General features: G+C 39.7%; 1 protein-coding gene across 2 annotated transcripts in view; it reads left to right on the forward strand.

Moving 5' to 3' along the window:
• Ctcf (CCCTC-binding factor) overlaps window positions 1–16,642 on the forward strand; it is a 49,192-nt gene extending 32,550 nt beyond the window's left edge. For both annotated transcript variants that reach the window (XM_076839144.2, XM_076839145.2), the window contains 8 exons: window positions 263–396; window positions 3,329–3,449; window positions 4,049–4,198; window positions 7,587–7,747; window positions 8,271–8,453; window positions 9,329–9,464; window positions 13,905–14,066; window positions 15,128–16,642. In XM_076839144.2, coding sequence (XP_076695259.1) covers window positions 263–396; window positions 3,329–3,449; window positions 4,049–4,198; window positions 7,587–7,747; window positions 8,271–8,453; window positions 9,329–9,464; window positions 13,905–14,066; window positions 15,128–15,312 — 1,232 coding nt within the window. In that variant the 3' untranslated portion in view covers window positions 15,313–16,642. The remainder of the gene's footprint in view (window positions 1–262; window positions 397–3,328; window positions 3,450–4,048; window positions 4,199–7,586; window positions 7,748–8,270; window positions 8,454–9,328; window positions 9,465–13,904; window positions 14,067–15,127) is intronic.
• Window positions 16,643–20,007: the final 3,365 nt, after the last annotated feature.

Raw genomic sequence — 20,007 nt, forward strand, 5'->3', positions numbered from 1 at the left:
GTTCAATCCCCAGCACTGAGAGAGAGAGAGAGAGAGAAAGAGAAATAAATAATAAAGTTTGGCAAGTGTTTTCACATCCTGAGACTAGTGTTTTAAATTCAGCTGGGTCTTCCCACAATTTGTAGAGGTATTCTCAGTCTAGTGCAGAATTGAAGGGATGACTAGGGTCCAATCTCATGCACTAATTCTGTTCCACACATTGAACTCTCTGTTACTAACTGCCCTTTTCCTTGTTCTTCCTCTTATCCCTTCATTTCTATAGGTACTCGTCCTCACAAGTGCCCAGACTGCGACATGGCCTTTGTGACCAGTGGAGAATTGGTGCGGCATCGTCGTTACAAACACACCCACGAGAAGCCATTTAAGTGTTCCATGTGTGATTATGCCAGTGTAGAAGTGAGTGTTCAGCTCCTTGTTAGAACCTTTCTTAAGGAAGTAGATCATGATTTCAGTTTGAAGATAATAAAAATCTGAAATGCCTTTAAGATGAGGTAGAAAATCTAGTAGATTATTAACAGTCATATACACACAGCCTTCCCTAAAAAAAAATTGTAATGACTATGAAATTTTTACTTATTGGGGCTGGGGATGTGGCTCAAGTGGCAACGCGCTCGCCTGGCACTCGCGGGGCACTGGGTTCGATCCTCAGCACCACATAAAAAAATCAAAAATGTTGTATACACCGAAAACTAAAAAATAAATATTACAAAATTCTCTCTCTCTCTCTCTCTTTTTTCTCTCTTCTCTCTCTTTAAAAAGAAAAAAAAAGAAACTTATTAAAATTGAGTACAGATTCCATATGTTATTGCAGGCAAGTTCTACTAAACTTTGAAGAAATAAATAATTATACCTAAATCACTTGGAAGGTTGGGGCTGAGGATGTGGTGGTAGACCACTTAGGTGTGTAGCCCTGGGTTCAATCCCCAGCACTTGTGGGTAGGAGGAAAGAATGTTTTACTAATTTTACTGTTTGAGGCTATTCTCTTGTCAAACTGGATAGGGATACTACCAAAAAGAAAACTATATTATTTTCACGGAGAAGCAAAAAATATTAACCAAGGGGCTGGGGATATAGCTCGGTTGGTAGAGTGCTTGCCTCACATGCACAAGGCCCTGGGTTCAATCGCCAGTACCACCAAAAAAAAAAAAAAAGATTCACTTCAATAAACCAAATTTATTTTTTAAAAAAACCCAAATTAACCAAATCTAATAATGTACTTAAGAATAAATGATGGGCTGGGGATGTGGCTCAAGTGGTAGCGTGCTCGCCTGGCATGCACGCGGCCCGGGTTCGATCCTTAGCACCGCATACAAAGATGTTGTGTCTGCCGAAAACTAAAAAATAAATATTAAAAAATTCTCTCTCTCTCTCTCTTTAAAAAAAAAAAAATGATTATTTGAGTGTGTCTGTGGCACAGGTATACAAAATTATTAGGAAATTATTGATAATACAGTACATTGAGTGGCTAAAGAAAAATTATATGACCATTTCTGTAGATAACTAAGGAGAAAAACTATAAAATTCAATTCTTGTTACTATATGAAGTCCCTATAGGTTAAAAGTAAAAACTTCTTGGGCTGGGGCTCAGCAGTAGAGTGCTTGTCTCCCATGTGTGAGGCCCTGGGTTCGACCCTCAGAACCACATAAATAAAATAAAGGTATTGTGTTCACCTACAACTAAAAATATATATATATATATTTTTAAATTTTTCTTATTTAAAAAAAAAAAAGCAGAAACTTCTTTAATATGAGTCAGGCATATATTATCAAAAACCTATAGTAAACCCACCTAATAACTCTGAAATATTGAAAGTGTTCCCATTAAAGTCTGGAACAAAATTATTTATTCATTCCTACTAGAAAGTCTAGCTAATTGAAGAAAATAAGAAATGAATTATAAATGGAAAGGCAAAGCAGTCATTTTTTTTTTTTCAGATGTACTTGTTTGCTGATGAAATCCAAAATTATCAGCTCAATAACTTAGAGTAGGAAGAGTGGTAAGGAAGAAGAGTAGAGTGATCAGATACAGAAATCATTTTTCCCCCAATGCTAGGGATTCAAAACAGGTCTTTGCACATGCTGAGCAAATGCTCTTATAACCGAGCTATATCTTCATCCCCTAGAAATCATACATAGATTGAGTATTTATAACCTGAAATGCTTGGGACTAGAAATATTTCATATTTCTTGAAAATTTTTTTGAATCTTGGAATGTTTGTGTATATTTAAAGACTATAGGACCCAAGTCTAAACACAAAAGTCCATGTACGTTTGGTATACAGCTTTTATATACATAGACTAAAAATAATTTTATACAGTATTTTTAGTATGTATCTCTTTTGACTGTGACCCATTATTTATGAGGTCAGGTGTGGCATTTTCCACTTGATAACATCATGTCAGTGCTCAAAGTTTTGGATTTGGGATCTGGAGGTGTAACTTCGTGGTAGAGTACTGAGAGAGAGAGAGAGAACATTCAGTAATGCTGCTAGCATAGTTATTTGACCACTTACCAAGTGTGAAAGTTTAGTGTATTACATAATTACAATAGTGTTTTTCTTAAAATCAGAATACTTAAAAAATTTTGAGTGAAAAATTTAGTGAGGGTTGGGGTTGTGGCTCAGTGGTAGCGTGCTTGCCTAGCATGCATGAGGCACTGGGTTCAAATCTCAGCACCACATAAAAATAAAGACAATAAAGCCCATCAACAACTAAAAAAATATTAAAAAAAAAAAAAGATTTAGTGGAGTGTTCAAAGCTCTTAGAGTCAACTTTGAAAGTCAGTTTGGGATAGAGTACCCAGTAGGAGACTTAAACAATAGAAAGTGATGAGGAAGAGAAATGAGATGCCCCTAGAGCCCAGCTTGGCTAGGAAATGCTTATGATATGGAAGAGGAAATTAAATCACACACTTGGATTTCAATTTTGGAGAAAATTGATCCATAAGTAGACATGGATTTTTAAAGATTTTTACAGAAAATTTCACATATAGAGAAGAACTTGAGATATAACTTAGTGGTAGGGTACTTGCCTGTCATGCGTAAGGACCTGGAACAGTAGCAGAAAGGAGATATATGTGGAAGAGCATACTACTCCCCCACATACCTGTCTTCTAGCTTAAATAAATGTTGGTGATCAATATTTCCATTTACTCCCTTCCCTTAAAATATGATAGGGCTTTGGAGGCAAATAATGAATGGAAAGAAATATCTTTTCAACTTTTTCTAGCTTCAGAACACAAAACTAAGCTTTTGTGCCTAACCCACAGTGCTCATGTTAAAATCTATTAATAGAAGTGTAAGTGATTTGGTTACTTTCATATTTCAGGTCAGCAAATTAAAACGTCACATCCGCTCTCATACTGGAGAGCGCCCGTTCCAGTGCAGTTTGTGCAGTTATGCCAGCAGGGACACATACAAGCTGAAAAGGCACATGAGAACCCATTCAGGTAGGACTTCTCCCTTGTTATTAATGAGCTGTGTTTATCCCATGGGATCCTGTGAACTACCACATGGTCCCGTGCCTATTTGAATGGAAGGCTGCTAACAAAGGCTCTGGCATATCATCTGAATTATTACTTCAAAAAAGAGAGTAGATGTTGCTTTGTTCAGCTTGAGTTGTTCTACAACATGGAAATAGTATTTTTGAGAGAGAAATAGTATGAAATTTTAAAATCTAGAGTTTTTACTCTAAAAGTCTGGATATATAATCTTAACTTTTATGTTTAGTTGCCAAAGTACTCTCTTTTTCTAAAAAGGAAAAATTGTAGGTCCTCTGCCTAGTTGCCCACAAAGGTAAGCATTGCTATAAAGAACTACCTTTTTCCTAATGTGAAGAATTCCATAGAATATGGGTAGAGGCGGCCTTTAGCAGTTTAGGATTTGTCATCTCTGAAGATAGGAACAAGCTGGGTGCTGAGACTGAGTTTTAGCTTTCCAAAAAAGACGTGGAAATTCTGTGGCCCAGCATATCAGCCACTTCTGTTACCCTCCAACTAAATCATAGTATTTATTCATTTAATTTGTTCATTCTGTATTTCCTTTTAAGGAGAAAAACCTTATGAATGTTATATTTGTCATGCTCGGTTTACCCAGAGTGGTACCATGAAGATGCACATCTTACAGAAGCACACAGAAAATGTGGCCAAATTTCACTGTCCCCACTGTGACACTGTCATAGCCAGAAAAAGTGATCTGGGTAAGTAAATTTACTAGAGGCAAATTAAAAACATTTTTTTTGAATGATTCATAAAAATATGAAGACATAAATAACTTTACCTTCTAACTCTTAAAATGTCTTGTGTATGTGGCCCTGCCATTTATTGAAAAATTGCTTAGCTGCTATTTTTCTTTTCTTTCATCTTCTCTCTTCCTACAGTGAAGCTATGAAATCCTGTCCTGAATATAAATCATAAATAAATTGATGGAAACTAATGAGAGGAAACAATATACCTTGAATTACTAGCTTTCTTTCCCCATATAGGAAAGTGACATACTATAATTCAAAGTAAGGTTGAGCCGCTTCAGATTTTTCAGAATATTTGTAGTTTCTCTAAGTAATTGAATTGCTTTGTTGGTAACTATTCTTTTAGTGGTCTAACTATTCTCATAAATAAATAAGCTAGAGTTTGCATAGAAGTAGAGTTTAAATCCAGGCATGGTTGCACACTCCTATAATCCTAGTGACTGGAAGCTAAGGCTGGAGAATCACAAGTTCAAGGCCAAGAGAGAGAGAATTTTTTAATATTTTTATTTTTTAGTTTTCGGCGGACATAACATCTTTATTTGTATGTGGTGCTGAGGATGGAACCTGGGCCGCATGCATGCCAAGCAAGCGCGCTAGCGCTTGAGCCACATCTCCAGCCCTCAGTAACAAATTTTAGTGTGACCCGTGTTTTAAATTATGGTTACCTAGATTTCTCCCTTTGATTTTCTTATTTGATTTATTTATTAATTAAATTTTTTAAATTTTTTTTCCAGTTGTAGTTGGACACAATGCCTTTATTTTATTTATTGTTATATGGTACTGAGGATCGAACCCAGCGCCTCGCACGTGCTAGGTGAATGCTCTACTGCTAAGCCACAACCCCAGTCCCTATTTATTTATTTTTGATATCAGGAATTGAATCCAAGAACGCTTAACCACTGAGCCATATCCCCAGAACACACACACACACACACACACACACACACACACACTCTCTCTCTCTCTCTCTCTCTCTCTCTCTCTCTTTTTTTTTTTTTTTTTTTTGGTACTGGGTTTGAACTTGGGGGCATTCAACCACTGAGCCACATCCCCCAGGCCTATTTTGTATTTTATTTAGAGACGTGGTCTCACTGAGTTGCTTAGCGCCTCATGGTTGCTGAGGCTAGCTTTGAACTTGCAATCCTTCTGCCTGCTGGAATTACAGGTGTGCACCACCATGCTCAGCTGCTTTTCTAATTAGGAAAAGAAATGTAGAAACTGGATGTGGTGGCACACACCTGTAATTCCAGAGACTCAAGAGGTCACAAAATCAAGGCCAGCCTCAGCAATATAGCAAGGCCCTAAACAACTTAGCGGGACTCTATCTCAAAATAAAAAATAAAAAGAGCTGGGGATGTGGCTCAGTGGTATGGCACTCCTAGGTTCAATCCCCAGTACCCCAAAAAGACATATAGAGCTGACTGGCATGGTGGATTGTGTCTATAGTCCCAGCTGCTCAGAAGGCTCAGGCAAGAGATCACTTGAGCCCAGGAGTTTAAGGTCAGCCTGGACAACATAGCAAGATTAGATCTCAATAAAAGAAATAAAAATACTGCCCAGTGTTTTCTCTGTCCAAAAGATGCTGCTCCTTGAACATTATTCATATCTCCCAGCCCTGTCAAACCAGGGTCTCACATGATAGTTCAGTGCTCTACCACCAAGGTACATTCCTAACACACTTATAAATATTTTTACTTTTAATTACATTGTTCGGTTTTTAGACTTTTTCTTTTATTCTTTTACATTTTTGCTTATTTGATCTTCACATCTACATGAGGTAAAAATAGCATGTCTTATTCTGATTTTATAGGTAACGAGCCTGAGAACCAGGGAGGTATCTTTATCTAAAGCTATATGACATAGTTTATGAGTGATAAAGGTGAACTTAAGTTCTCAAGTTCTCTTGGCCCATTGCTCACACTGGGTTGTATATCTTAAGTACCCAAGCCTTAGCAGCAACATATCTAGCTGCTGCATAAATGGCCTATCTTTCTGCAGCACTGGTTTTACTGAAAAAATTTTAAGGAAAGTTAAAACTTAAGCTGGTACCTTAACACATTTTTATATTAATATGACTATGTTGACCAAAATGCAAACTAACACACATTTTTAAGATGAAACCATGAATTTGAAAGCAGAGGTTTTGTGCTTCACATATGATTCACAGGTCCCAAGGGCTGGGGATATAGTTCAGTTGGTAGAGTATTTGCCTCACATGCACAAAGCCCTGGGTTCTATCTCTAGCACCACACACACACAAAAAGATTCACTGTTCACATGTTCATTTTATTCCACTATTAAGGACTTTGTTAGGAAGATTTAAAAGGCACTGTCTTCAGGTAGAGAAAAGGGATTTATTGGGTTTTGTCATATAGAAACTATAATCTAAACCAATATTCTCATAGGAAACACTTATGAACCATTATGACACTGTCCAGGTTATTCCATTTTAAAAAATTACTCACTTTGGGGCTGGAGATATAACTCAGTAGGTAGAATGCATGCCTTGAATGCACAAGGCCCTGTGTTCAATCCCTAGCACCACAAAAAAAAAAAAAAAAAAAAAAAATTGATGTGCAAGTAAATACCTTGGATGTCTTCTTTTTTTTTAATTTACATGATACGTATAGAAAAAATCAAACATAACAAACCCTTATTAGGCACTTAATTGCCTAGGAGCTATCAAATAAGTTTCTCCCCAAACCAATGGAAGTTTGTTTTTCCCCTTCCTCCTAAGTTTATGTTCCTACTCCAGATTTTTTTCCTTTAAGTTAGACTTATACAACCATCTATCTCTTGCTATCCCCATCCCTCCTTTGATATCACTGGCATTTCATATTCAGCATGTATAAAACTGGCCTATACCTCCCCCACCACAACAGATAGATTGGTCTTCATTCTTTTCTACTATTCTTTATCTCAGTAAATGGCCTTACCACCTACCTAGTTTTCTAAGTCAAAATCCTAGAGGTTATCCCTGGCACCTGCTCACTCCATATTTAGTCACTAACTCCTATTAACTCATCTTCCTGAATCTCCTATCACTTCTTCCTCTTCCACATCCAATACCATCCTCCTTGTCCAAGCTGCCATCTTGTACCTATCCTGTTTGGACAATCTTAACAGGTCTTTCCCTCATCTGTCATTAGTCTTGTCCTTTTTGTGTGCGTGTGATACTAGGGATTGAACCCAGAGCCTAGTTTTCTAAGCCATGCATGCTAGGCTAGTGTTTTACATCCCCAATCTCTGAAAATTTCCAAGAAATAGAAGAAACATGGTATTAACTTACTGCAATGTTTGTTTGTGTTTTTACAAGTTGGACTTGGTTTTGTGTTTTCAGGTGTCCACTTGAGAAAGCAGCATTCCTATATTGAGCAAGGCAAGAAATGCCGTTACTGTGATGCTGTGTTTCATGAGCGCTATGCTCTCATTCAGCACCAGAAATCACACAAAAATGAGAAACGCTTTAAGTGTGACCAGTGTGATTACGCTTGTAGACAGGTAAGGATCATCATAGTTAGAAAGATATTGATTCTTTAATCATGTCAGGCATAATCATAGGGCTTTTGTATATATAGTATGGTGGCTACTGGGTAGTATTTTCCAAATGTGGTTTATGAGTAAAGACACTAAAATGAAAGGTCATGTTTCTTGTCAATTGTATCTGGGTTTCCAGCTTATGTTTTGTTCAGTCACATCTTACCTTTTTCTAGGACAGACTACTGCCTTCTTTCTCAGAATGCTGTGGGAATTTAATCCAAGAGTTAAGAGGAAAGAATCTGTTCCTTGGGTCTAATGATGGTTAGCACACTGGAGAAGCAGCCTAGCAGGATGATTAGCTTTCTCTCTGTTAGGACTTTTGGAAGCAATTTTGCACCCCAGTAAAGACTGCTATCATCTTGGCAAACAGTATTGAGTTAGCCCCTTGATTGGGAAAGGCCTGTCGGCCACATTCATACAGGCAACAGCTGAACTGACAGCTCCATGCTAGGCTCTGAGGCTTTTCCCTATGCCACTATTTCAGGAGAGGCACATGATCATGCACAAGCGTACCCACACAGGGGAGAAGCCTTATGCCTGCAGCCACTGCGACAAGACCTTTCGTCAGAAACAGCTCCTTGACATGCACTTCAAGCGTTATCATGACCCCAACTTTGTCCCTGCGGCCTTCGTCTGTTCTAAGTGTGGAAAAACATTTACACGTCGGGTAAGCGTCAAAACATCATTTCCCCTTCCTGGTTCTTAATTGTGCATAGTTTTAATTTTGATTTTAATTTTTTATATGCAGTGCTGAGGATTGAACCCAGGGCCTCACACATGCCAGGCAAGCACTCTACCACTGAGCCACAACCCAGCCCTTTAATTGTATATTCTTGATCTTCCATTCCAAAGCAATGTAATGTTTTCCATTGAGGTTTTAAATGTAGAGATTCATCATTATTTGGAAAGAGCCACTCATCCCCATCTTAAGGTTTTCTGTCCTTTTGTGAACCCTTCCACTGATGGGGACTCAATGTGTTTGAATAGTCTGGTGGTGTAAAGGAATTTCTTAGTTTGATTGAAACCTACCCCATCCCACCTAGCCTATGCTGGTGGGTCTTCCCTTGGGGTTATGTTCTCCAAGTCTGCACAAGACCAAGAACTATTCTGATCATTCTCTGTCCCTGTCCGTAGGCTGCTGAGCCTCCCCTGAGGATCCAGCCTTTTCTTTTGAAGAGAGTTCTGTCCTCTCTTTGCTTTCTTTTCTCCTTTTCTGCTCCCCTCAAATGGGGGAAGTGTGCTTGGGACATGCTTAGAAGATAGAGAAATTTCAGGAGTAATATGAATTTCCCAAATTTTAATTTTATTTAAGAGAGCTGGGCATGGTAGCGCATGCCTTTAATCCCAGTGACTTTGGAGGCTGAGGCAGGAGGATCCCAGATTCAAAGCCATCCTCAGCAACTTAGTGAGACCCTGTCTCAAAATAAAAAAGAGGGGTGTGACTCAGTGGGTAAGTGCCCCTGGTACTAAATAAAATAAAGAGAGCTTCTAGTCTGTTCTTAGCTTTTTAGTAGTGTGAAAGAAAGTTTGTTCCTTTGTCAGAACACCATGGCAAGACATGCTGATAATTGTGCTGGTCCAGATGGTGTAGAAGGAGAAAATGGAGGAGAAACAAAGAAGAGTAAACGTGGAAGAAAAAGAAAGATGCGCTCTAAAAAAGAAGATTCCTCTGATAGTGGTGAGTTCATTTCTTGATTTGGTTACATATGGCAGAGTTGGAGCCAGTTTCTAATAGATGTATTTGTGCATATGGTGGAATAAAGAGGTGAGCAAATCACAGTTACTTCCTTTCCTTTGAACTTATTTTCTGTAATTGAACCCAGGGCCCCCATGCATGTTGGGTAAGAGATCTACCCATTGTGCTATTTCACCAGCCCCCCCACCCCTTTTTTTGGTACGGTATTGCTAAGTTGCCAAGGCTGGCCTTGAATTTACGTTCCTCTTGCCTCAGAATAACAGGGATTATAAGTGTGCATCACTGTACCTTACTCTGAAATTTTAAGATTTTGATGGAAAAGGTTAATAGAGGGTTTTATTTTAGGGAATGAACTTCCTAAAGGCCATCATCAGACTGGAAAGAGGATAAATGGTGCCAATTTTTTAAATTGTCAATGGATCTTTACTTTATTTGTTTACTTGTGGTGCTGAGAATCAAATCCAGTGCCTCCCACATGCTAGGCAAGTGCTCTACCACTGAGCTACAACCCCAGCCCCGTGCCAGATATTTCTAGGAATTCCTCATTTTGGTATTGCTTGATAGAAATAGTGGGAAAGAATGAATGAAAAAAAAGAACCTTATTGGAAAACTTCAGACACTTAATTGTGGTTTTTGTTTTTGTTTTTTGGTTTTTGGGTTTTTTTTGGTTGGATGGTTGGTTTGTAATTGTCAATTTATATGTGGTGCTGAGAACTAAACCCAGTGCCCCACACATGCTAGGCAAGAGTTTCACCAAACCCCAATCTCAGCTCGGGGTGTTTTTTGTTTGTTGTTTTTTAGTTGTTGGTGGACTTTTTTTTTTTTTTTTTTTTTTTTTATTCATATATGGTGCTGAGAATCTAACCCAGTGTCTCACATATGATAGGCAAGTACTTTACCACTGAGCTACAACCCCAGCCCACTTTATCGGTTTTATTGTAAACTTGTTTTCAAAATTTGTTAATTTTGTTTATTTTAACAAGGTCTTCTGCTTCTCAACATTGATATGAGTCTGTAAGCATATTAATCTATTAGGCATAAAAATAATTTCTTGCTCTGTGTGTGTGTGTGTGTGTGTGTGTGTGTGTGTGTGTGTTTTCCTGGGGATTGAGCACAGAGCCTCGTACGTGCTAGCCAGGTGCTTTACCACTGAGCTATACCCTCAACCTTTTTTAATAGAAAATCTATTTTAAGGGCTGGGGTATGGCTAGTTCAGTGGTAGAGTTCTTGCCTAGAATGAGTGAGGCCCTGGGTTCCAGTATCAGCACTGCCAGAAAATAAAAAGGTAAATCTATCTTATGCAGAATCTTCTTCAGTTTCTGGGTTTTTGAGTGCATGCCTCCTTTGAAACATCAGTTTTCTCAGTTTTTGTTTTTATTTTTATTTATGGGGGGTACCAGGGATTGAACTCAGGGGCACTCAACCACTAAATCACATCCCCAGCCCTACTCTGTATTCTATTTAGAGACAGAGTCTCACTGAGTTGCTCTGTGCCTCTGGCTTTGAACTCTCCATCTTCCTGTTTCAGCCTCCTGAGCTGCTAGGATTATAGGCATGTGCTACCACTCCCAGCTGATGCTCAGTTTTTATAAAAGCACATCACTCTAGGGCTGGAGATGTGATTCAATGGTAGAGCACCGGACTACCCAGCTTCGGGTCCTACCTTCAATCCATAGCACCACGAAAAAAGAAAGCACATGATTTTTAATTGCAAGTCTTTGTGGCATCCCTTTGTTTGACTAAGAAAGTATTTCATGAAATTGCTGGGAGGCATCAAGGAAATGTCAGAAAACCCTAACTATTCCAGGTGACTGTGATAGCATTGAGCTTTGGGATTCCTGTGTTTGCTCTTAGTTGCAGACCTGTCTGCTGCGTAGATGCTTTCCCTCATCCTTCTTTCTTCTGGTACTGCCTCATTCATATCCCTAGTTCATCTCCAGCAAGATCAGTTTCACTCCCTAATTGCACACTGTCAGAAGCAGATTATACATGGTTTCTTTTGGGGTCTACACTTTTTTCTCTCTTCTGTGCTGCTGTTCAGTAGAGCACAGAGTTTGGTTTTGGGCCTTTATCTAGTGTCTCTTTAGGACCCCTTGAACATGAAAGTCAGTCTGGACTGCATCCCATTACTGACAAAGGCCACACAATGTTGTTTATCCTATTCTAGAAATCCACTTATTGGTCATCTACAGTGATTAACCAGAGTCTCCTGCTATTTTCAAGGCTTTTTGCTAAAATCTCTCCAAGCCAATAAGCGTTTGACCCTATTAAACTTTTTTTGTGTCCTTTTCCTCCCAATTCTGACTGATTTTGTTTAGTTTTCTAGGCATTGGGTCGACTTGGGCAATTGAGGGCTTGAATAAGTTCAACAAGAAGGCAGCTTGTTTTTGACACACTGACACCTATCAGTGTGTTCCCCACATCTTCACTTAGCATTTCATTTACTTGAGAAACAAGGCATTCCATCCTAAAGGATCAAATCAGGCATTTACCTACTGATCTCTAAGTTTAAACATATTATTCCAGAGAAACCAAGTGTACATTAATAACTCATACTTTTTTGGAGGAAAACAGGCAGTATACATTTGGTGCCGCAGTAATGGGCAAGGGGCAACAAGCACTTTTTGGCTGCCTGCAGGTATGGGCAGCAGAGCAGAGGTTTGCATTCTACCTACTATGCCTTAGAAATCACTAAGCTTCTCACCTTTTCTATAAAATGAGGGTAGTACCTCTTAATAAGTGAAGTAAGGAAGCCTAAATAGATACAAGGGACTTTGTAAATTTGATATGCAGTATAAATAAAAACTTTGTTTAAAAGGGTTGGTGTTGTGGCTCAGTAGTAGAATGCTTGCCTAGCATATGTGAGGCACTGGGTTCAATCCTTAGCACTATATTAAAAGTAAATTAATTAAATAAAGATATTGTGACCATCTAAAACTAAAAAAAAGGCTTTGTTATTGTAATGTATTAGTTACTGAGCCATACATGTTGTGTCAATCATTTTTTTCTATTTGTACCAGGAATTGAACTCTGGGGCACTCCACCATTGAGCCACATTCCCAGATCTATTTTGTATTTTAGAGACAGGGTCTTACAGAGTTGCTTAGTGCTTGGCTTTTGCTGAGGCTGGCTTTGAACTCATGATCCTCCTGTCTCAGCCTCCCTAGTCGCTGGGATTACAAGCATGCACCACCATGCCCAGCATGTTGATCCTTTTAATCCTCAAATCACTATTTAGTGGATTGGGATGGCTGTAGAGATGACCTAAGGATACAGAGGGTCAGTTGTCACACATCCAGTAAGAGATCTGAGACTCAAAGCCATATTATCTGTCAAGTATTTTTTCTGTAGCAACTCCCTCCTTTTTTATATCACCTATTTTACCAAGGATAGATAGTTTAGTCATTGAGGAAAGGCTAAGAGGGTTTTAAGAAGGACCCAACCCATTGAGTCTTCTATAAGAATTAAGTTCAAAACTTGACTTTAAAAAATAAATATCAGTAATAATTCCAAATGAGTTCTTGCCACTGCTAGTAATGCATCAAGAATTTTTCTTTTCTGTGTGTGTTTGTGTGTATGTATACACACAAAAATCTGCCCAAAGATAAACAGAACCTCATTTCTAAGGGTCCATCTCAGACTTAGTGATCTGCTTTACCCTTATATAGCGAAGGGAACGTTTGTTTTATTATCTTAAATGCTATTTTGTGGTTTCAATATACAACTGATGTATGGAGTTTAAGAGTTTGAAACTTGGGCTGAGGTTGTAGCTCAGTGGTAGAACACTTGCCTAGGATGTGTGAGACACTGGGTTTTGATCCTCATACATAAAAATGTAAAAAAATTTTGAGGGGCTTGGGCTGGGGTTTAGTGGTAACACACTTGCTTGGCATGTGTGAGGCACTGAGTTTGATTCTCAGCAATTTTTTTTTTTAATTTTTTAATTTTGAAACTCAGTATTCTAAGATCAATAGCTAAAAGGAAAAAGTAAAACACCCAATACATATAAAATGTGAATAATTGTATTAAAGTTGATTTGCTTATTTCTGCACAGTACCAATTTACCATATCAATGCTGTTAGCAAAAATTCCAGAAAAATCTTTTTTTTCCTTTGGTGGGGGAGTAGGTACTGATAATTGAATTCAGAGGTGTTTACCACTGACCTACATCCTCAGCCCCCTTTTTTTTTTTTTTAATTTTGAGGCAGGTTCACACTGAGTTTTACTAGGACTGCCCTCAAACTAGGACTGTAATCCTCCTGGCTCAGGTTCCCAAATTGCTGAAATTATGGGCGTGTACCACTGTGCCTGGCTGACTTATCTTAAAGGAAAAATAAAAAGATTTAATATGTAATTATTTGTTTTGTTTTCTTCTGCTACTCTTCTTGCCCCACCACCTGTGCTTCTTGATTTTATGAAAAGAAAATGCTGAGCCAGATCTCGATGACAATGAGGATGAGGAGGAACCTGCGGTAGAAATTGAACCCGAGCCAGAACCTCAACCTGTGACCCCAGCCCCACCACCTGCCAAAAAGCGGAGAGGACGACCCCCTGGCAGAACTAACCAGCCCAAACAGAACCAGCGTAAGTTGCTCGCCTCAACTCACTCGGCTGGCATCTTCTCCCAGCATGTGGGGGAGCCAGACGGGTCTGTATTCTTGGGGAGATGGGAACTCAGCCATAAAAACAAGTTAAGGTCACACTGGGAACAAACACTCAGGAAATGATTTTTTAGAAGTTTTTACTGAGGAAATCTCTAGAGTCCTGCTATATTTCAAGGAGAAAAAGTCCAGAGTAGAAGGGTACTTATGTTCTACAAGATGAGTACTGTTAACGTGGGTGGGATTTGCAAAATAACCAAAGTCATAGTCAGCTGGCAGACTTGGTATAGAAATGAACGCAAAAGAGCCAAATTTTAAAGGGTGGAAGGATAAAGCAATTTGTATGCTGATTGCCACTCTGAAGAAATTCAGGCCTGTGGATTCAAGAGCTGGCCTCTTGATCTATGAGAAGATTCAGAGATCTTGTGTTTTGTAACTGGTGGGAGGGCTCTGAGTGTTGGGGAGCAGCAGAATAAAAAATGTCACCTAATTCATATACTCCGTGGAATATTCTCAGTTATGTACTATGTGGGTGTTTTTTTTTTCTTTTTAATTTCCTGTCTCTTTCACTATTATAAAGTTTAAATTTATTACATCAAGGAAAACTAAGTTATAATTTGTAATTTAGGAGGCAGAAGAAGTTGAATGTAAGAATTTTGTTCTTTGACAGTATCAGGGCTTTATTTTATGTATTAGCCACATTTTTGGTTCCTGGGTTTTTGTTTTTGTTTGTGGTACTAGGGATTGAACCCAGGTGCACACTACCACTGAGGTATATCCCCAGTTCTTTTAAATTTGAGACAGGGTCTTGCTATGTTGCTGAGGCTAGTATCAAACTTGAGATTTCCTGCATCAGGGATTACAGGTGTGTGCCATCATGCCTAGCTTCTGTGGTTTTTTTTTTTTTTTTTTTTTAATTGACTGTATCACTACTAGGGCTTTCCTATACTGGTGCTTTCCTATTCATGTTACATCTGAAAGGACCCTTGTAATCCTTGGGGGTTTTAATGTACCATTGGTTTTATTTGTGCTCTTCTTTACCAGCAACAGCCATCATTCAGGTTGAAGACCAGAATACAGGTGCAATTGAGAACATTATAGTTGAAGTAAAAAAAGAGCCAGATGCCGAGCCCGTGGAGGGAGAGGAAGAAGAGGCCCAGCCAGCCACCACAGATGCCCCCAATGGGGACCTCACACCCGAGATGATCCTCAGCATGATGGACCGGTGATGACGGGGCCTTGCTCGTCACCAGGACTCCTCTGGGCTGTGTTTAAACGGCCCGAATCTTAATTTTTCTCCCTTTCTTCTTTTGGCTTTGGGAAAAGCATCATTTTACACCATTTTACCAAACATACTGAGAACAAAAACTTCAAGGATGATGTTAGAAAAATGTGATTTAACTAGAACTTGCTGTTTGATGTTAGCAAATCATGGAATGTTCTGAGTCCCTGAGGGTTTACTGTGAAGTGCTGAGGACAGTGTTGATGCCTAACTAGTTTTCTTAGATGGAAACAGAGACATTGAACCCTCTCTCTTGATTTAGTAAACCACTCCAGAATGGTCACGGGTTTCCCAGAGTTCTATGGTCTTCTTCCCAAGAGAGTTTTTAATTGTAAATGCAGACTTGGGAAGGACTTAGACTTTTAACCTGTTTTTTGCTTTTGCTTTTCCCCGACTCCCTTTGCTGGGAGTCAGCTGCACACCAGTAGTACGGCATGCTACGATCGGGCTCTGTCCCGAAAGCTTTGCCTCTTTCTTGGCAAAGTTTCTGGTATGGTCAAGCTTGTAAATAACTTTTTTTACATTTTAATCTTTTCCATTAATTAAGAGGTTGAAAAGAAGTGCAGTGTAAGAAAACCCAGCATTTTAATTACTTGCAAATTAAGTTACCACGGACTCGGTGGTGTGTGAATGTTGACAAGGAATCGGATCACAATCATGTAGCAGAAGAGCACCCAGACTGCTGCCACTAGTGACGGATACCCAGGTGGAAGGTCGTGATTTCCAGCCCATGGAGCCAGCATTTGAACCTTGTACAATTAACTTTCAGTTATGATTTCCCATTGACATTTTCTTTATTCTGTTTGTAGCTGAATGTTGTGTTTTCTAAATCCTCCGTTAAAAGCCAGAAGGGTGATTATGAGTGGGTCACAGCAGCCCTGACACGCTGGGCCAGAAAATTTCACTAGGTCAGTAATTTAAACTTCGGATCTTCAAAAAAATTAAAAAATAAAATAAGTAATAATAATAATGTGAAGCAAAACCAACTAAAAAGTGATTCTTGCACATGAACTGTCACGTTTAAAATGTGTTTTTTAGAGAGCCTCAGTCTTACTGATTTCAAACACTTTTTTCTTCTGTGTATTGCTTTTAAGAGAGCCATCAGTTAGCTATCAGACTCTAGGTTGATGCATTTTGTACTTAGCTGTACTGTGTGATACTTTTCATTATTTTAGGACGCCAACATGAGACCTGTAATAAAATATGTAATGGGGTTGAAAGCTGGGGAGGAGGATTTACTGCTGTACAGCTAATAAATCATAATGGATTAACAAGTGCTCTAAAGACTCCCATCTTGTGTGATTCCTGCCTGCTGGGGCTGAAAGCAGCCTTTGCTTGGCTCCAGGTTGTGCCAGCCTCCAGTTTTCAGATGCAAACTCAGTTCCCCAAGATGGCATTTCAGATGACAGGCTATTGAGTACATCCCGCTGCAAGTTTTAACTCCCCAAAAGTGTATGTGAGTAGACAAAGGCCAGCCTCCATGTGCTCTATGCACAAAGCAGGGACACACCAGAGCACCTTGAAGTGGAAGGGACCAATGGCAAGTTCTGTCCCAGAGACTTGGCTTAAGGAGGACTGAGTTCAGTCCCTAAAGCTCAACTGTACATAGAGAATCAGAGAGTAGCTGGGCCGAGCCTCCCCTCGAGAAGTTCATTTGAAAGGGGAAACCCACCAGGATGTAGGGACAGGCTCCTAGGTCATATAACTGCTAGCAAGTTTCAGGGGGTGGTGCATGGCCAGGGATGGCATGATATTAGAAAGCTTATGTATTAATGAAAAGTCATCTTGCTGCTGCAGACCACTTCTAAGAAGATAGCTTTTCTAACCCATTTTACATTAAAGTTTCAGCTACTTGTAGGGGTTTTTATTTTTTTATTTTTATTTTTATTTTTTTTAATATTTATTTTATTTTAGTCTTGGCGGACACAATATCTTTGTTTGTATGTGGTGCTGAGGATCGAACCCGGGCCGCACGCATGCCAGGCGAGCGTGCTACCGCTTGAGCCACATCCCCAGCCCTTGTAGGAGTTTTTAACCAAAATTCCAACTTAACTGATTTTCTCTGAGAAATAACAAAGGACAGATGTATGCATCTTTTGGTTGGTTTGTGCAGTTGGGTCTCTGAGGAAAATAGAACCAAGGGTTTCACGACTCAACCAGGCAGTCAACTCCTTGAACTAAATGATAATGGCCTCAGGCTATCAGAGCATGAATCCTCCACCCCATCCCTGGGCTAGCCACCGTACCACCACCAGAATTATTTCAGTGGACACATAATTTTTGTAAAAAGTTTAGTCTGGGGGTGTAGCACAATGGTAAAGTGCTTGCCTAGCATGCTGTGGCTTTGGGATTGATTCCCAGCATTGTCCAAAAATTTTTTTTAAGATAAACATTTATAATAGAAAATGAGTTAAAGTTCATTTGCATCTTCAACATAGCCCATCATTTCTGACTGTATTCAAATTGAAAGTTTGAAAGTAGATTTGTTTTGGTTGGGGTAGGCACAAAAGTGACATTCTGGTGAAGCTAAGGCTACAAAGGGATCCTCTTGCATAGCCTATGATGATGCATCCTGTGCAACTCCACAAAATATAAAGCCTCCAGTAGCAGAAGCTATTGTCACCTGTATTGCTTCACCAATGGGAGCTTCAGATGGCCAAGTTTCTAAATCTCTGTGCAACTCCCTTCCTCAGCATTAAACCACAGTTGGTACTAGAATAAAAATTATTCCCTTTTCCCACACCTTGGCTAGCATCTCCCCTGTCTATTGTTGCCCATCTCGGCAAGCACCTTAATGAGCCCTCCTTGCTTCTGGTCAGAAAGATGGTCTTTTAAAACCCATCTGTTGAGTGAGCTGCATGACAGCACTGAGTGTCATCTTGTGCTATTCAACAGGCAGGGCTGATTTCCATTGGGAGCTTTTAACGTTTCCTACACACCCACAACATGGTATGCTGTCCAGAACAAGCTGAAGGTCTCACTGAGTCACTGTCGCTTCCTGGAGCTGAATGTTCCTGCTCTCTGATACTAGTTAGTTTTTTGTTTTATTTAGTTTTATCACAGCCCAGACCAGCAATTATGTGCCTAGCACTACACACCTATCCTTAATTTCCTCAACAGCTCCTGCCTGCACCAAGCACTCAACAAGAACAGGGACTGACATGCCAGTGTTTGCTGACCTTCCTGGAAACTGCAGCAGCTCTTTGACAGTCACTCCCTCTTGTATTTCTCTTTTCCTTGTCGTTCTTAACAGAAAAATCCCAATGAGATGAGTTTTCTCTTGTTCTGAAGTCCCAGAGTTGCCATGGTAGATTTAGCAAATGTAAGTGCTCACTGTGTCTGGCAGTGTTGTGAGCCCTCCTCTTAATAAACATGAAATCTCCAGCAACACTCAGCTAAGTTAATAGTTTCTGCTTATAAAAAAGGAAGTAGAAGCTAGACATGGTGGGACATGCCTATAATACAAGAGTGAGTGAGGCAGGAGGATTGCAAATTGGAGGCCAGTCTCAGCAACTTAGCAAGCAAAGACTTTTCAAAATAAAAAATAAAGTCGGACACAGTGGCACACGCCTGTAATCTTAGCAGCTCATGAGGCTGAGGCAGGAGGATTGCAAGTTCAAAACCAGCCTCAGCAACTGCGAGGCGCTAAGCAACTCAGTGAGACCCTGTCTCTAAACAAAATGCAAAATAGGGCTGGGGATGTGGCCCAGTAGCTGAGTGCTCCTGAGCTCAATCCCTCCAAGAAAAACTAAAAAATAAGGGCTGGTCTGGTGATGTAGCTCAGTGGTAGAGCACTTGCCTTGTACAAGTGAGGTGTTGGGTTCAATCCTCAGCACCACATGTAAATAAATAAAAGTATTGAATCCATCTAAAACTAAAAATAAATAAAAAATAAGGGCTGAGGATGTGGCTCAGTAGAACAGTGTTGTGGAAGGTCCTGGGTTCAATCCCTAGAACTACCAAAAAAAGGAATTAGGAGACCAGAAAGGCTAAGTAACTTGCTCAGTGTCATGGTAGAGTGCTTTCCTTACATGCATAAGATCCTGGGTTCAATCCCCAGCACCACCAAAAAAAAAAAAAAAAGGCAGTCTGCATTCTTGGCCATACTGTGGCAAGACTCCTCGGTTATCATCCTACAGACAGTCTTTGGTTTACATGGCCTTAGAATCTTGGTTTCAATCCAAGTTCTTTTTCAATACAGGAGATAGTAGAGCCTCTTCTTGCCTTTGTGCAGTTCTTCATTTGCAACATCTTTCCAGCCAAGTCCTTCCTGTCACCCTTCATTGTCGCACCATGTACCTATTGCTTAAGTGAAGGAGGCTTCCCTCAAATTGGTGCTGTTCAGTTTCAACTTTTCTCCTAAGACCAGTCTTTTTGGGGAACCAGTAAGTGGGTATTGAATTTGATTTTGCTTTTTGCAGTACTGAGGGTCAAACACAGAGCTTCATGCATGCTAGTGAAGTACCACTGGGTTACATCTCTAGCCCTGTTTTGCTTTTGAGAGGAGAAAGTCCAGGTATGTAGTTGGAACAGAACTGAATTTGGTGGTTTTTGTTTTTGTTTGGTTTTGGTGGGGTGCTGGGAGGGTATCATGTCTGGAGGATGCTCCCACTATCTCCAAGCCCCAAGTCTGGAAGGGGTA

The sequence above is a fragment of the Callospermophilus lateralis genome, chromosome 18, assembly GCF_048772815.1.
Source record: "Callospermophilus lateralis isolate mCalLat2 chromosome 18, mCalLat2.hap1, whole genome shotgun sequence".
NCBI lineage: Eukaryota > Metazoa > Chordata > Mammalia > Rodentia > Sciuridae > Callospermophilus > Callospermophilus lateralis.